Source organism: Neoarius graeffei, chromosome 12 (assembly GCF_027579695.1).
Source record: "Neoarius graeffei isolate fNeoGra1 chromosome 12, fNeoGra1.pri, whole genome shotgun sequence".
Taxonomy (NCBI): Eukaryota; Metazoa; Chordata; class Actinopteri; order Siluriformes; family Ariidae; genus Neoarius; species Neoarius graeffei.
Window position 1 is genome coordinate 38,777,621 of NC_083580.1, and position 16,336 is coordinate 38,793,956.

General features: G+C 41.3%; 1 protein-coding gene across 1 annotated transcript in view; it reads right to left on the reverse strand.

The window, feature by feature from the left end:
- The window catches only part of wdr55 (WD repeat domain 55), a 105,851-nt gene extending 92,462 nt beyond the window's left edge, over positions 1 to 13,389 (reverse strand). Inside the window, exon 1 of the mRNA XM_060935873.1 lies at positions 13,286 to 13,389. Coding sequence (XP_060791856.1) covers positions 13,286 to 13,354 — 69 coding nt within the window. The 5' untranslated portion in view covers positions 13,355 to 13,389. The remainder of the gene's footprint in view (positions 1 to 13,285) is intronic.
- Positions 13,390 to 16,336: the final 2,947 nt, after the last annotated feature.

The window sequence follows — 16,336 nt, forward strand, 5'->3', positions numbered from 1 at the left end:
AAGCCATCCTTAAGCTGCGAAAACAGAAAAAAACCCATCCGAGAAATTGCTACAATATTAGGAGTGGCAAAATCTACAGTTTGGTACATCCTGAGAAAGAAAGAAAGAAAGCACTGGTGAACTCATCAATGCAAAAAGACCTGGACACCAACAGAAGTCAACAGTGGTGGATGATCGCAGAATAATTTCCATGGTGAAGAGAAACCCCTTCACAACAGCCAACCAAGTGAACAACACTCTCCAGGAGGTAGGCATATCAATATCCAAATCTACCATAAAGAGAAGACTGCATGAAAGTAAATATAGAGGGTTCACTGCATGGTGCAAGCCACTCATAAGCCCCAAGAATAAAAAGGCTAGATTGGACTTTGCTAAAAAAACACAGTTCTGGAAGAACTACGCACAGTTCTGGAAGAACATTCCTTGGACAGATGAAACCAAGATCAACCTCTACCAGAATGATGGAAAGAAAAAAAAAGTATGGCGAAGGCATGGTACAGCTCATGATCCAAAGCATACCACATCATCTGTAAAACACGGCGGAGGCAGTGTGATGGCTTGGGCATGCATGGCTGCCAGTGGCACTGGGTCACTAGTGTTTATTGATAATATGACACAGGACAGAAGCAGCCGGATGAATTCTGAGGTATTCAGAGACATACTGTGGGCTCAAATCCAGCCAAATGCAGCCAAACTGATTGGTCAGCGTTTCATAATACAGATGGACAATGACCCAGAACATAAAGCCAAAGCAACCCAGGAGTTTATTAAAACAAAGAAGTGGAATATTCTTGAAGAGCCAAGTCAGTCACCTGATCTCAACCCAATTGAGCATGCATTTCACTTGTTAAAGACTAAACTTCAGACAGAAAGGCCCACAAACAAACAGCAACTGAAAACCGCTGCAGTAAAGGCCTGGCAGAGCATTAAAAAGGAGGAGAAACAGCATCTGGTGATGTCCATGAGTTCAAGACTTCAGGCAGTCATCGCCAACAAAGGGTTTTCAACCAAGTATTAGAAATGAACATTTTATTTACAATTATTTAATTTGTCCAATTACTTTTGAACCCCTGAAATGAAGGGATTGTGTTTAAAAAATGCTTTTAGTTCCTCACATTTTTATGCAATCATTTTGTTCAACCCACTGAATTAAAGCTGAAAGTCTGAACTTCAACTGCATCTGAATTGTTTTGTTCAAAATTCATTGTGGTAATGTACAGAACCAAAATTAGAAAAATGTCTCTGTCCAAATATTTATGGACCTAACTGTCTGTATATATATATAATTTTTTTTTTTTTGAGAGTTAAAATCGACCACAAAGTTGGCATTCAAGCTGCCCCACTGAGCCAGCCAGCCCTGAGTGCATGACATCACAGCAGGAACCGGTTTTAAGGCCGAGGCTTTTGACAGCTATAGACCAAAGTCATATAAATAATTTATGGTGAAAGTAAGAAATACCGTTACCGACTTACTCAACTCATGCCGCTTTTCCACTACAAACGCGGCTGAGTCGGGCTGAGCCGCGCCGTGCTGAGTTGGGCTGAGTCGAGCTGAGCGGGGCTGTTGGAGTTGCATTTCGACTACAACCGCGCTGAACCGTGCTGGCTGGAAGTGGGTGGACACATTGGGTGGAGTTAGCGAAAGTGGGTGGACGTCACGTGAGGTCGTTAAGCAGCGCAAACAGTGACATCAGTGATCTTTTAAGCGGTAGTCTCATGACCCGAATAGTAAACAATAAACATGGAGGACATGGAGTCGTTAGTGTTGCTGGTCTTGGTTCTGTGGCTTGTTGTCACCGACAACGCCAACAGATACTGGCAAGAGCGTATAGATGAGGCGAGGCGCATAAGGCTTCAGAAATTCTCGTAATTCTTCTTCTTCCGGGTTTACGGTGTTTACAGATCCCAGCGTGCTCGCGGGGCGTGTGTGGGCATGTGAGGACACTCCTCCTCACCAATCAGTGCACAGGGGAGTGTCTGCTCACGCCCCCAGCCTCACTCGGCTCGGTTTGGCTCGCTTCAGCCCCACTCCAAAACGGTGCGAGTTTTAGGGGCTAAGCAGGGCTGAAGCGAGCTGAGTCGTGCTGTTCTTTGGTAGTCGAAACGCGAGCCATGTCGGGCTGAAGTGAGCTGAAGCGAGCTGAAAAAGGGTAGTGGAAAAGGGCCATTAGACTGATTTGACTTCATTGATTATGGGTTGACTCTCATTAAAACAGGATAGGTGTTATAACTTATGCAACATGTACATGCATGCATTTTCACTGATAAAACCTAAAAGGCTAATTAAATAATCAGATGAACTGAGAATTACTTCCTGAAGCAAATTAAATAATCTTATACCAGTAACTTAAATACACAATACAAGTTACATGTATTAGTCTAAATGCAGTAGGGCTGCTCGATATTGGAAAAAATCAATATCGCGATTTTTAAAACGATATTTATACACCTTTTTTTAAAGCCCTGATCATCAACACCTGAGGCACCGGGCCACATTTTTATAGTACAGGCCTCATAGGCTACCTGTCAACCCTTCCCGTTGTACCCTGAAACGCCTTTTACTTAAACTATTTACTGTGCAAGCGCGTACTTTGCATAGGTCCTATAGCCTGCACAAGGCTCACGTTCTCCTCACTCAACATTTCCGATCACAGAGGATGGAGCCAGCGCTGGTATTACCAGTGATTACTGCGTAACGTCCACACTGGCTCGTAGCCAGCCAAGGATAAAATCTCTCACACACACACACTACAACATAAGCTTGTGTGTTGTTAAGACACCAACATTAAACACGCACAATATAGAGACAAGTCCTTAAGAATTAACATACATGAAAATAGGCTTCTCTTCCTTCATCTTCCAAATGTGGACTCTGCTATCTTTTTGGCATGTCAGCATTGAAATACCATTTGCAGAGATATTTCACTCGCCATTAAGAAAAGTAAAAGCAACACATGATTAGGGCTACATGATTAGCAGGGGGACACCGTTTTAAGCGCACGGAATTTTAAAAACAATGTAATTACATCTGAGTCCGTCTACATCGCGCAATAAACCCGTCCTTAGCAGAACCTACTTCAAAGCATGATGCTAGCTGCAGATGCACAAGTCAAAATCAAATGAACCCAACATGCCGCGGCGGGCAACATTAATAACCAAATTGCCTTACCTTAAAACGCTGCCTTGACCACAGGACGACTCGCAATTATTCCACTTAAATCCACACGGTTTAACACATCTAACACAGCTAGCAAGCTGGATATGTGCTAATATTGTTGTGCTTGTTTTCTTCCGTAGATGCCATTTTTACATTACCCAGTCCCACATCCAAAAATATGACGTAAATATATGTTAATTGTATTATTATAACTATTAGCAAGCAAATCAAACAACATATTAAGAAATCAATATATCAAATCACCTGACACGTACGAAAACAGAAGAACTGATTTTTTACTGTTGCGGAGATATCGCGGGAGTAGAATGGATGACGTATGCAAGGCTACGGTGTGCCTTAGGGGACAGAAGGGTTCGTTTTACCTTACTGTCACGTCAATGTTATTGTTGTTTTATTGCCATTGTAGAAATATTGTGCACGTCCCTTTCGACAAATGACAAAAAATCGTTTCATATCGATATTATGAATTTTGATATCGTTTGACACCAATATCGATATCGTGATAAAAATACGATATATTGCACAGCTCTAAAATGCAGGTAAACAACGAGTGGTGTTTTTGTTGTTTTGTATCCAAACGAGAGTCGCTTCTTACCCATCTGTCTTCTCGCTTCTTAAAAGGCCGATTGTTTTGAAACAATCTGACTTTCAGTTGTTCGTTCAGTTCTCCATTCATTCATTTCTTCCACGTAAGGGCGAGATATTGCTGCTGAGGCAAGCACTCATTCTCCATACCAAGTACTCCGCCATTACTGCTCAGCTCAGGCAATTACTAAAACCCGGGACAGGACGTCACCGGTTTTAGCAACAACCGTAGGGAGGTCACTGCCAGAGCAATAATAGGTCATGTCCCGTCTTTTACCAACAACCCTCGGCTCATATTCTGGGAGAACTGGTGCAACTGAACTTGCTTTCCTTTTAAAAAAAATAAAAACACTTTTCTTGTAGTTTTCCTTTAATTGTTGGTACTGCACCCTCTTTCAATATGGGCCAACACTCCTCAACAGATCAGAGGTCTTGTACGAGTCTTCAGTAAAATGTGCAGAGCAGAGGAGAGACCACTTCGCAGGCACCCAATGTGCCCGTGAACTTCTCGCAAAACGCATCCAAATCTTTGCAGTTTGAACACTCTTGGGCCATGAATGCAACATAAATCCACCTTCTGTCATGTTGCTGCACCCATCAGCAACACATCTACATGGCATGGTGATAAATTAGCTCAAAATGGAGGATCGGAGTTGCAGTCAGCTCTGTGTTTTAGTATAGCAGAAAGGGCAATGAGACCGATAGGCTTCCTATGGTCAAGGTGGTCATTCATTCAGACCACTACCTATATGAATCACTTTAATCGTAAAAACAATAAATCTAATATAGTAATTAACACTTAAAACTATTCCTATGCCATTCTTGAGGTCTCAAGGCATTTATAAACAAAAAGTGAGGCCATGGTTCTGCGTATATGCTTTAACAAGACAGAGCAATCAGGATGCTCTCTCTCTCTGGATTCCAGGCTATTGTAACTAATTTAAGGGCATCAGATACTCATCAACAATGGTGGTTGTCATAGCAATGCGATTCTTGCTATCTAAAATGATTGTTTTTATTCACTCAGAAAAGCAAACAAAAGCATGTCGCATAAAAATACGATCAGGCTTATTTTTACAGCCAAACAGTCGACACTCAGACATCTTTAGGGTTGGTTATATGTAACAATTTAGAAGCGATATATAATCCACTAGCTCTTAGCTTCGGTAAGTCATGTAGGGAGTAAGTGACGTCACAATCTTGGATTCTCTCGTGTAATCTGTACTTGGAGCCCAATATTTGAACCTCGGAGAGAGATGGCAGCGCCAAGAGACATTTTATTTTAAAAGAAAATCCAATCTGTACCACAGGCTTAGCTAGCAAGCCGTGCAGCCATGTTTCAAATGGCCAATTCTCAAAAAACACAGCCATAAATCCCCAAACACTGCCTATAAATTTTATACTAACCTGTGCTAACCAAAATTTTGTTTTGTGAAGTAATTTTGTGCATTTCTTTGGACATTTTTGCCAACAGTCAGCGGTTTCCTGGGGCATGCCCGGCACACGTGCCTTCCATATATGGAAGTGAAATCGAGAAAATCAAGTTTACCGCCAAAAACGTAGCATTCTTATTGGTCAGACTACGCAACGAGGCTTGAATGGAAGCAAAATACTATGAGTTTTGAGAGCTTCACCGGCGAAGCTCGGCAGGTTTAGAATGAGTAGGTCATGTACTTAGATAAATATCTTCGCAAGTTTTTTTTAATCATACAAGCATGATAAACATAGACAAACGGAAATCTAGAGAAAAACAGACATTTATGCATGATTTTCTCTTTACCGTTACCAAAGTTTCTTTACCGTTACTAGGAATGGTAATGGTAAAGAAAGTATATGGCAACGGTAAAGAGGTGTCTCATTCTCTTACAACACAGCATGACAGTTATGCTTTCAAATAATTGCTCATATTTCATCACTCAAACTTAATCAACAACTACAAATAGTTTCTATTTGATCACTGATGTCTATAAGATATGTGCATCATGGTAAAGAAAGTATATTTGTGTGACATGAGTAATTAATGAAATGTTTTGCTCACCTTTCAGCCTCCACTGCCTCAAAAAAATTCAAAATGGAGTCCCAACATCCTGGCACTTCAGGATGTCAAACAGCTCCCTCTATAGCAAGCACTAGGAACTAATTATTTTCAAAAATGTTTTTGGGGTAACGGTAAAGAAACTAAAGTAACAATATTTTTTGAATTTATAAAAAAAAAAAATCAGATAATGTACTCAATACTTTTGTTTAAACACCTAATTAGTTATTTTTGTGAAAAATAAAATTTACTCCTGAGTAAGTTCAAGAACGCAAGATATATTTATGAATAATTAGTTTTTGCATTGGTAACGGTAAAGAAAAATTATAACAAATCACTCTTATTTTTCTTATTAAATAAGATAAAAACTTCAGTATGAAAATTTAGAGAGGTTTTTATTGTCTATGCAGTTATGTGAATCATTTTTCAATTAAACCCCTCTGTTCTGATGAGAAACTGAAAAATAAAGTGAAGACTTCTTTACCGTAATAGGTACATTTTTTTTTTGAAAATGACCCTTACGTGCAGCTGTTGCTGCTCAAGATGGCACAACCGGTTATTAAGTATAGGCGGTATTGCTGACTGATGAACTGTATTTTCGTTGTCATTGCAATCACAAAATCCTGCCTCAAATGCAAGGTATAAGATAAATGATGTTATTTACATGCACCATGCAAACATTTGACTCATCAGATGGAGCCCTGGATACATGGGCCATGCATTTCCACCATATGACTAACCAGATGAAGGCCCTATGCACTGATGTCAATTTCTCAGTGGAATACGTTCCCTCAGTCGAACCAAGTGGCAAAATGTAGTCGGAGAAACTACAAAACTGGGAATAAAACTAACGACTATCTGCTTAAATGAAAGACTAAAAGTTGCACTCGACAGTGATCCTTATAATTTACCAAAGAACCAAGAGTACATGGATATTGACGTGTCCAGGAACTGGGTTTCCCGACATTTATATGTACCTGATTTCAACACCGGGGAAGCACACAAAGCAAAGCCTGAAGGCACACAAAAGCCACACAAAAGCCACTGCAGTGAAGTTGGTTTTATATTGGACATTTGGTGAACAATCAAGACACTTCTATTTCTCAAGAACTAAACACACAAAGTCCAAAACATGCATTTTCCTACTCAAGAGTAGAAAGAGAACCAAGTACAACTGAATATTTTTATTTTTCTCTCGGTAAAGCCAGGGTTAAACAATAACACGACTGTCATCCAACAGTGAGATTGCGCAATATAGTTTTATTAGTGTGACAGGAGCAATCACACTTCGTGTTTTCTTGTGGAAATGCATCTCTAATTTGAGAGACCCTTGCCCAAATACCCCCACAGCAAAAATAAATCCACCAGGTCTTCCATTTAATTTGTTACCCATCGAAATGAACAGAAAATATTTATTGTAAATACAAAAACACTTCATTAAAAAAATCTAGCCACTAGCAGTGATAAAGGGCCCTTACACTCGAGGCCAAGCCTCTATCCCCAAGTAGTAGTGGCCATGACTGATGTGTGTACCAAATTTCATGAGTCAGTTTTTCGGCAATGGAATCATTACTGTCCTGGTCCAAATGGTGGCACTACACAAGAGGCTCACTTTGGGCATAGGGATATCATCAGAACCCTGATGTCTTATCAGCTGTGAAGTATTAGCTACATCAGGCAATGCATGGTGAATTTATAACACACTTCCTGTTCGCATAGCGAAACATACAAATTTATTGGTTTGCTTTTTCAACATCATGCAAGATATCGCAAATCCTATCGCAAGTCAACTGGCTAAAACAATGCACATTTCAGTTTTGTTCATCTTGGGGCACCCCACACACCTACCAATTTTGACACAGACAAGTGAAACTATATACTGGGCAGAAGTATCAATGACATGTAGGGGCACTATGGAGTCCAATGGACACACCCAGGGTCAAGCCTCTATTCCTGAGTAGCAGTGGCCAGGACTGATGTGAATACCAAATTTTATGAGTCAAAGTTTTTAGGCAATAGAATCATTACTGTCCAGGTCCAAATGGTGGTGCTATACCAGAGGGTCAAATTGGTCATGTGGATATCAGAACCGTCATATCCTATAACCTGTGAATTTTAGCCATATCAGGCAATGCAAGGTGAATTTATGACACGATTCCTGTTTGTGTGGTGTAACAAATTTATTGGTTCGCCATTTCAGCATCTTGCAAGATATTGCAAATCCCTTGGCAATTTAACATCAACATCTTGACATGACGTACACCAAACGTGGCATGAATCCAACAAACCGCCTAGGAAGAGTACATCAAAATGTAACCGGTGTTTTGGCAATGGAGCTATTCCTGTCCATGTCCAAATGGTCGCTCTACAGCAGAGGGTGTCTTTGGGCATGTGGATATCTTCAGAACCATGATATCCTATAACCTGTGAAGTTTGAGCTGTATCAGGCAATGCATGGTGAATTTATGAATCACTTCCTGTTTGCATGGCGTAACATATAAATTTATTGGTTCGCCATTTCAACATCTTGCAACATATCACAAATCAATTCACAATTTAACATCAGCAACATCTTGACATGATACCAAATACGGCATGGATCCAATAAACCACCCAGGAGTTGTTCATTAAAATGTAACACGTGTCAAAACGCACAAAAAAAACCCTCTCACTTCCTGTTGAGTATGGCTGATGTAATGTATACAGAAATTTTGTTCATCTCAGGGTACTCCACACACCTACCAAATTTGACACATAGGTTAAACTATATAATCGGACAGGAGTGTCAATAACATATGGGGGCACTGTGGAGTCCCCCAGAGACACCTGGGGTCAAGCCCCTATCACCGAGTAGCGGTGTACATGATTGACGTGTGTACCAAATTTCATAAGTTCCCTCATATGGACAGGGTGTCAAGTCTGTATTTAACTAGGTGGCGCTATGGAGTTAATGAAGCCCCCCCTAGACGAATTTGCCATATCACCTCAAATTGTTAGCCTGGGCCCGCCCATCCTAAGCGTGACGCAACACGAGGGCCTGTTGCGAGCTTAGTCTGGCCAGGCAAGCTATCTACAGCTCTTCCAAGCTCCCGAAAAATCGGGAACCAATCAACTTTGAGCATCTCCAACAGCCCTGGGTAGAGGTGTGTTCAAGGCACTGACGTAGTAGAACTGCGACCGGAAGCCATAGATTGTTTACGGAATCTATGCCGGAAGCGCTTCATTCACGCTTCCGCATCTATTACGCATAGATGCTGTATTGAAAGCATTCAACGGGAAGTTCTCATTGAAAATGGAGCAAAGAGCAGCCCTGGAGGTATTTATTGAAAGGAAGGACGTTTTCGCCTTGCTCCCGACCGGCTCCGGTAAGAGTTTAACCTACCAGTTAGCCCCGTCGCGTCGCATACGTCAGAGGAAAGAGTGATGTGATTGGTTTAAGCTTCGTCACAGCCTTTTCTGGCTTCGACCAGTAGCAAACTGAGGCATTTCAGGGAGGCAGGTCAACCACGGGCTCTGGGAAATGGTTGGGCTTAATATCTTGGCCAGACCAATAGCTCGGAGAGCTTTGAAGTCGCGTTAGCCAGGCTATCAAATTGTATCATAGGACAAACGTGCAAAATTTCATGAGTTTTTAGCCATGGTAAGCCCCTCAAAACATTCATCTCATTATCTCTAGCCGCTTTATCCTTCTACAGGGTCGCAGGCAAGCTGGAGCCCATCCCAACTGACTACGGGCGAAAGGCGGGGTACACCCTGGACAAGTCGCCAGGTCATCACAGGGCTGACACATAGACACAGACAACCATTCACACTCACATTCACACCTACGGTCAATTTAGAGTCACCAGTTAACCTAACCTGCATGTCTTTGGACTGTGGGGGAAACCGGAGCACCCGGAGGAAACCCACGCGGACACGGGGAGAACATGCAAACTCCGCACAGAAAGGCCCTCGCCGGCCCCGGGGCTCGAACCCAGGACCTTCTTGCTGTGAGGCGACAGCGCTAACCACTACACCACCGTGCTGCCCCCCCTCAAAACAGCACGGGAAAATTTCAAAATCCCACATTCCATCCAGCATGGCTGACTTCTTGTTGGGCGGAGTCAAATACAACCCAGTGAACTTTGTCCCGTATCACATGAATCTCGAGCACACCAAATCTTGTGCCGATCCAAGCAACTTCATCTCAACTATAGCTTGTTTTCGGGGACGCTATAGACCCCTTTCACTGACGTCACCCGAAACCGGAAGTAAACAGACCCTGCGCCATTTTGGAAGACCAACAAACTCGTGATAAACGGCAGCGGTATGTGAACCCACGAGAATAAAGTGGAGTGGCAAACGATTTAAACAAACAAATCTGAGCTGTTTTATTTATGATTTATTGGCCCAACAGTAGACTTGAAAGAAACCTGTGTGAGACTTGGCAAAAAACTGTGGATATAATGGATAAGTCTGTGCATGATCTGCGGACACTTTGAGGTAAGCAAACGCAAGAAATTCAGATTTAAAACATGCTAAATTGGCCTCAAGTTGATAACTGTATGAGGAGCAAGCCTCCCAGACTTCTACAATTTAATAATAATAATAACTATGTGTAGGTTATTCTTAATAACAGCTGTAATATCACGAACCAAGCCACTAACAACATAATTGTAAGCCTGTAGCCCTTTGTAGGCTTTCAAGTCATCAGCAGTGTAGGCACTGGGTGTAAACAACAAATAGTTTACAATGTCTGGGTAGCAAACAGATGGCAGAATTGGTGTCCGGTCCTCCTTATGTATCTGACACGGAGAAATAATATAAATCGTGCTGCCTACCAGATTACAGTCATCTGTTTTATTGTATCAGTACTAGTATCACTTACTATACTCATCAGTCATAGATTAGTCCAGTACAACATGACCAGCTTGCTTTTTTTCCATTTGACTGTCGCAAGTTTTTTTCAGGCTGGTACAGTCAAAAATTGAAAAAAAAGTTTTGGCCTACTAAACTAGTCATCGATTCTACTAGTGTATTAATTGGAGTTGACATGAAAACGTTAGGTAAAAACTTTAAACCAGTACAATCTCTTCTTCAAAGTTTCACCAAATGGTTTGATTTATGCAATTTAAAGCTCATAATACTGTACAACTTTGGTCGAGTAAAAGCACGGAGCAAAAACATGGCTGAATCCTGAATGACTCCTATTTGTTTAAATAGGGGACTACATAGGCGGCAAAAAGTAGTTTCTTTTTCCCTGCCATGGAAGCGCACTTGTATACCGAGGAGGAAAGCAATTTGCATTACAGCCGTGAGGCGGCTCGGCTCGGTTTTCCCTTTCGGGCGCTCTCGTTTTCTGTTAGAATTTGGTAAAGAAAAATAAATAAATATTATTTACCAGCTTACCGGGTCCATTAACATAAATCTGACAGCTGACAAGGTCGGGATATAAACGAACTTTTGCATTAAACTGTGTGCTTGGATTCACATAATTTTTTCTGAGCCTTATCATATGGGTCAAACCCATCAATCACAGCCAGTTTCTCCACATACCGTGCCCTTTCTGCAACTGGTAATGTACTCACATAACCAGAATTATCATCCATCGTGTCACTTTACTCTCGCTCGTACTTTGTTTTATATTGTGAGTGCATGTACTTGGTCTTCCAATATGGCCAGGGGTGTAGTGGGCGTGGTACGCGGGGGTACGCCGTCCACCCACTTCTGATGAGATTCAAAAAAAAAAAAAAAACTGTCATTCAATGGCCTGAGTTTATACGCTCTACAGTAAGTGACACGTGTCTTTGTGCTCATCATCAATGCCCCCCCCCAATCGAACGTTACGTAAAACGTAGCGACGCAAAGTAGAATGCATTCTAAACGCAGCCGAGATATTAGAATTATGTAAACGGTTGACTCTGCCATCTGTCGGTTTAATGCTTTATGATCTTTGAAGTTCTAATGCAATTTTTGCTCAGTATAGGCCTATGATTTTGAATAGCCTAATAATAACAGTAGGGTCTCTCTCTCTCTCTCTGTGCGTGCGCACGTGTGAGAGATTTCCGGGCGTTCATGGTAGCAGCACCGAGAGGGCAACAGAACTGATATAATCGCCTGCCTGGTCATCCTTATGCGGATAATTTCACCACATACTGTATTTTATATATATGATTTGAAATTTATAATCTTTGTGGCCTTCCTGTTTAGTGTTTTGTTGTACATCCAAAAATGTGAAATGACAATAAATTTAAAGAAATACTCAAGTCTTTAAGAAGGAGTGCATGGTAGGGCTTAACCCAATGGCTGCATGTCATGTATTTTGTATATGCAGGTGCCTCAATCGCGCCAGACTACATGCTTGATTTATTCGATTTGTGCCTTTTATAATAAATTTCAGCCCATTGCTGGTTTGTATGCGATGTGAGTGAGTGACATGACTTTTTTTGAACTTCTGGACACATGCTGTAGCTGTTGCCACAGCAGTAAGTAGGCTAGTAAAAATATCGAATTCCGAATGCAGCTCAGCTCAAATGAACATGAATCGAACATGAACAAAGGTGTTTGTGTATCATAATTTCCAATATTTTGGCTTCACGCCTGATAGTCCATGTTAAACCTATGCAAGGTTTATGTTGAGTTCCAGCAGCAGAGTGGTGCTGTCTACGACGATGCATTCGGAAGGAGAAGGTGAATTTGTTCCTCTTTAGCCATTTCGGCATATTTATTGGAGACAAAATAAACCGCGGCTTTTCGCCATAACAGTTGGGCTGTACTGACAAACACGAATGAAAATTGCACACACAAAAATGTCTGAAAAAAGTGTCTTCTTGTGCCCTCTTGTGTTGTTAAAAGAACGTAACATTTATACAAATCATTCATACCAAACAAAGGCGACCAAACAAAGGCTACCGCTTCTGACATGATATCAAATCGATGACGTCACGAATCGCGTACCCCCACTTTAAAAATCTCCACTACACCACTGAATATGGCGCCTAACAAAATCTCGCGGCGCGGTGACGTCATGTGAAAGGGGTCTATAGAGCTCCGGGACCACGCCCAGCCTCTTGCTCAATGTAACTTTGTGATTTTACGCACATTTGATCAGTGTACCAAAATTAGTGAGTTTTCGAGCATCGCAAGTGCCTCAAAAACGAGTTTTTCCGCGGAGAAGAAAAACAGGACAAAAACGATAGGGCTTTGCACCTACGGTGCTCTGGCCCTAATAAATCGGTAATATATAGCAGCGAGATAACAGACGAATTGACCCAAAAGGGGCCTGTGATATTCCTCAACGCTACCGTTTGCTCTCGAATTTCACTGAACACCTAGTGCACTTCTGATGGTGCACGCAACTTCATATCATGTCAAATATCGTTCAGCTGTGTCGACACATTTATGATATAAACACATTCTATATTGGATACCTTCAGAATTAAGTATCTGCTTGGGGTATCCATACACATTACACTGTTGTAAAGAAATATAACTGACTAGAAACTTACATTCTGTTCTAAAATACCGAGCCTTTCTTCCTCTGGTGAAATCTCGTGTTTAAGCTCGGTAGCCGCCATGTTGTTTGTCGGCTGAAATAATAAACTTCCAAGTTAAAGGTCTTCAAACTACGGTGGCTCGGAAGAAACGCATGCGCATTGTTTAACTGTCCGGGGGGAAAGGACTCGTGGGGCGGAGGAAGCCTGGAAGAGAAAGAAGAATTTTTGATGCAACTGTTGGAAGGTGGAAAAGGTGGTTTTGGGATAATCTGGATTGTAACTGAATCAGAACGGCTAATAGTAGTGGAGGATTTTCTGAGGAGGAAGATATGGACCTTGAATGAGTAGTAAAAAATAGGAAAGGATGAGGAAGGAAAGAAAGGAAAAATAATACAGTGACACTAGGCAAACGAGCACTTGAAGAGAATGAGGAAAGAAGTGAAGCATGGAAAAAAATAATGAAGGAAGAGTTTAAGATTATTCTTAAGTTTAAAGCAGGAGATGAGGTATCGTCTGTAAGTCTGATTGCCTTGACAAATGGACTGAGAAAAACCATTGGGGATATAGAGATGGCCAAGGTGTTAAGAGATGGCAGTTTGCTGGTGAAGTGCAAAAATGTTGAACAGAGAAATAAAGTGTTTAAACTACAAACAGTATGTAAGAAAGAAATAGCAGAAAGAAGAGTGATTGGTGAGAAAAACAAGCGTTGGAGTGATATCAGGAATCCCCCTAGGAGAAAATCCGAAGGAACTGAAGGAAATGCTTAAAGGAAGAACAATAACAGGAATTAGGTGGCTACAAGCAATTAGGAATGGGGAAAGAGTAAATAATCCATCTGTGTTACTGGAGTTCAAAGATGAAGTTCTTCCAGGAAAGGTGATGGTTGGATATATGCACTTCAGTGTAAGAACATACAGTGGTGCTTGAAAGTTTGTGAACCCTTTAAATTTTTTTTATATTTCTACATAAAAATGACCTAAAACATCATCAGATTTTCACACAAGTCCTAAAAGTAGATAAAGAGAACTCAGTTAAACAAATGAGACAAAAATATTATACTTGGTCATTTATTTATTGAGGAAAATGATCCAATATTACATATCTGTGAGTGGCAAAAATATGTGAACCTTTGCTTTCAGTATCTGGTATGACCCCCTTGTGCAGCAATAACTGCAACTAAATGTTTCCAGTAACTGTTGATCAGTCCTGCACACCGGCTTGGAGGATTTTTAGCCCATTCCTCCGTACAGAACAGCTTCAACTCTGGGATGTTGGTGGGTTTCCTCACATGAACTGCTCGCTTCAGGTCCTTCCACAACATTTCGATTGGATTAAGGTCAGGACTTTGACTTGGCCATTCCAAAACATTAACTTTATTCTTCTTTAACCATTCTTTGGTAGAACGACTCATGTGCTTAGGGTCGTTGTCTTGCTGCATGACCCACCTTCTCTTGAGATTCAGTTCCTGGACAGATGTCCTGACATTTTCCTTTAGAATTTGGTGGTATAATTCAGAATTCATTGTTCCATCAATGATGGCAAGCCGTCCTGGCCCAGATGCAGCAAAACAGGCCCAAACCATGATACTACCACCACCATGTTTCACAGACGGGATAAGGTTCTTATGCTGGAATGCATTGTTTTCCTTTCTCCAAACATAATGCTTCTCATTTAAACCAAAAAGTTCTATTTTGGTCTCATCCATCCACAAAACATTATTCCAATAGCCTTCTGGCTTGTCCACGTGATCTTTAGCAAACTGCAGATGAGCAACAATGTTCTTTTTGGAGAGCAGTGGCTTTCTCCTTGCAACCCTGCCATGCACACCATTGTTGTTCAGTGTTCTCCTGATGGTGGACTCATGAACATTAACATTAGCCAATGTGAGAGAGGCCTTCAGTTGCTTAGAAGTTACCCTGGGGTTCTTTGTGACCTCACCGTCTATTGCACGCCTTGCTCTTGGAGTGATCTTTGTTGGTCGACCACTCCTGGGGAGGGTAGCAATGGTCTTGAAGTTCCTCCATTTGTACACAATCTGTCTGACTTTGGATTGGTGGAGTCCAAACTCTTTAGAGATGGTTTTGTAACCTTTTCCAGCCTGATGAGCATCAACAACGCTTTTTCTGAGGTCCTCAGAAATCTCCTTTGTTCATGCCATGATACACTTCCACAAACATGTATTGTGAAGATCAGACTTTGATAGATCCCTGTTCTTTAAATAAAACAGGGCGCCCACTCACACCTGATTGTCATCCCATTGATTGAAAACACCTGACTCTAATTTCACCTTCAAATTAACTGCTAATCCTAGAGGTTCACATACTTTTGCCGCTCACAGATATGTAATATTGGATCATTTTCCTCAATAAATAAATGACCAAGTATAATATTTTTGTCTCATTTATTTAACTGGGTTCTCTTTATCTACTTTTAGGACTTGTGTGAAAATCTGATGATGTTTTAGGTCATATTTATGCAGAAATATAGAACATTCTATAGGGTTCACAAACTTTCAAGCACCACTGTATGTTCCTCCTCCCCTTAGATGCTATAAGTGTCAGAGGTATGGCCATATTGCTAGTGTGTGCAAGGGAAGGCAGAGATGTGGAAGATGTGGAGGGGAGCATGCATATGGAGAATGTGGGAGGAATAGTGAAGTAAATTGGTGTAACTGCGGAGGAAATCACACAGCGGCATATGAAGGATGCATAGTGAGGAAACAGGCAGTTGAGGTTCAACAAGTAAGAACAGAATGGAGAGTAACTTATTCAGAGGCAGTGAAGATTATGAATGTAGGGGGGAAAATGAAAGTATAATCCAAAATAAACAGCCAAGCAAAGATAGAGGGTTGTCAGATATCTACCAAACAGGAATCACAACAGACAGATTGGTTCTGTTTCTAGTCTATGTTATCAATTGCTCAGAACAAGCAAAGACTAAAACTGAAAAAATCAAAATTATAGTGAAGGCAGCAGCAAAGTTCCTGAACACAAAAGACTTATCTTGGGGAAAAATATGTGTAGATCTTAGTCAAGGAGAAGGGACAGCAGAGGGAAGTCATCA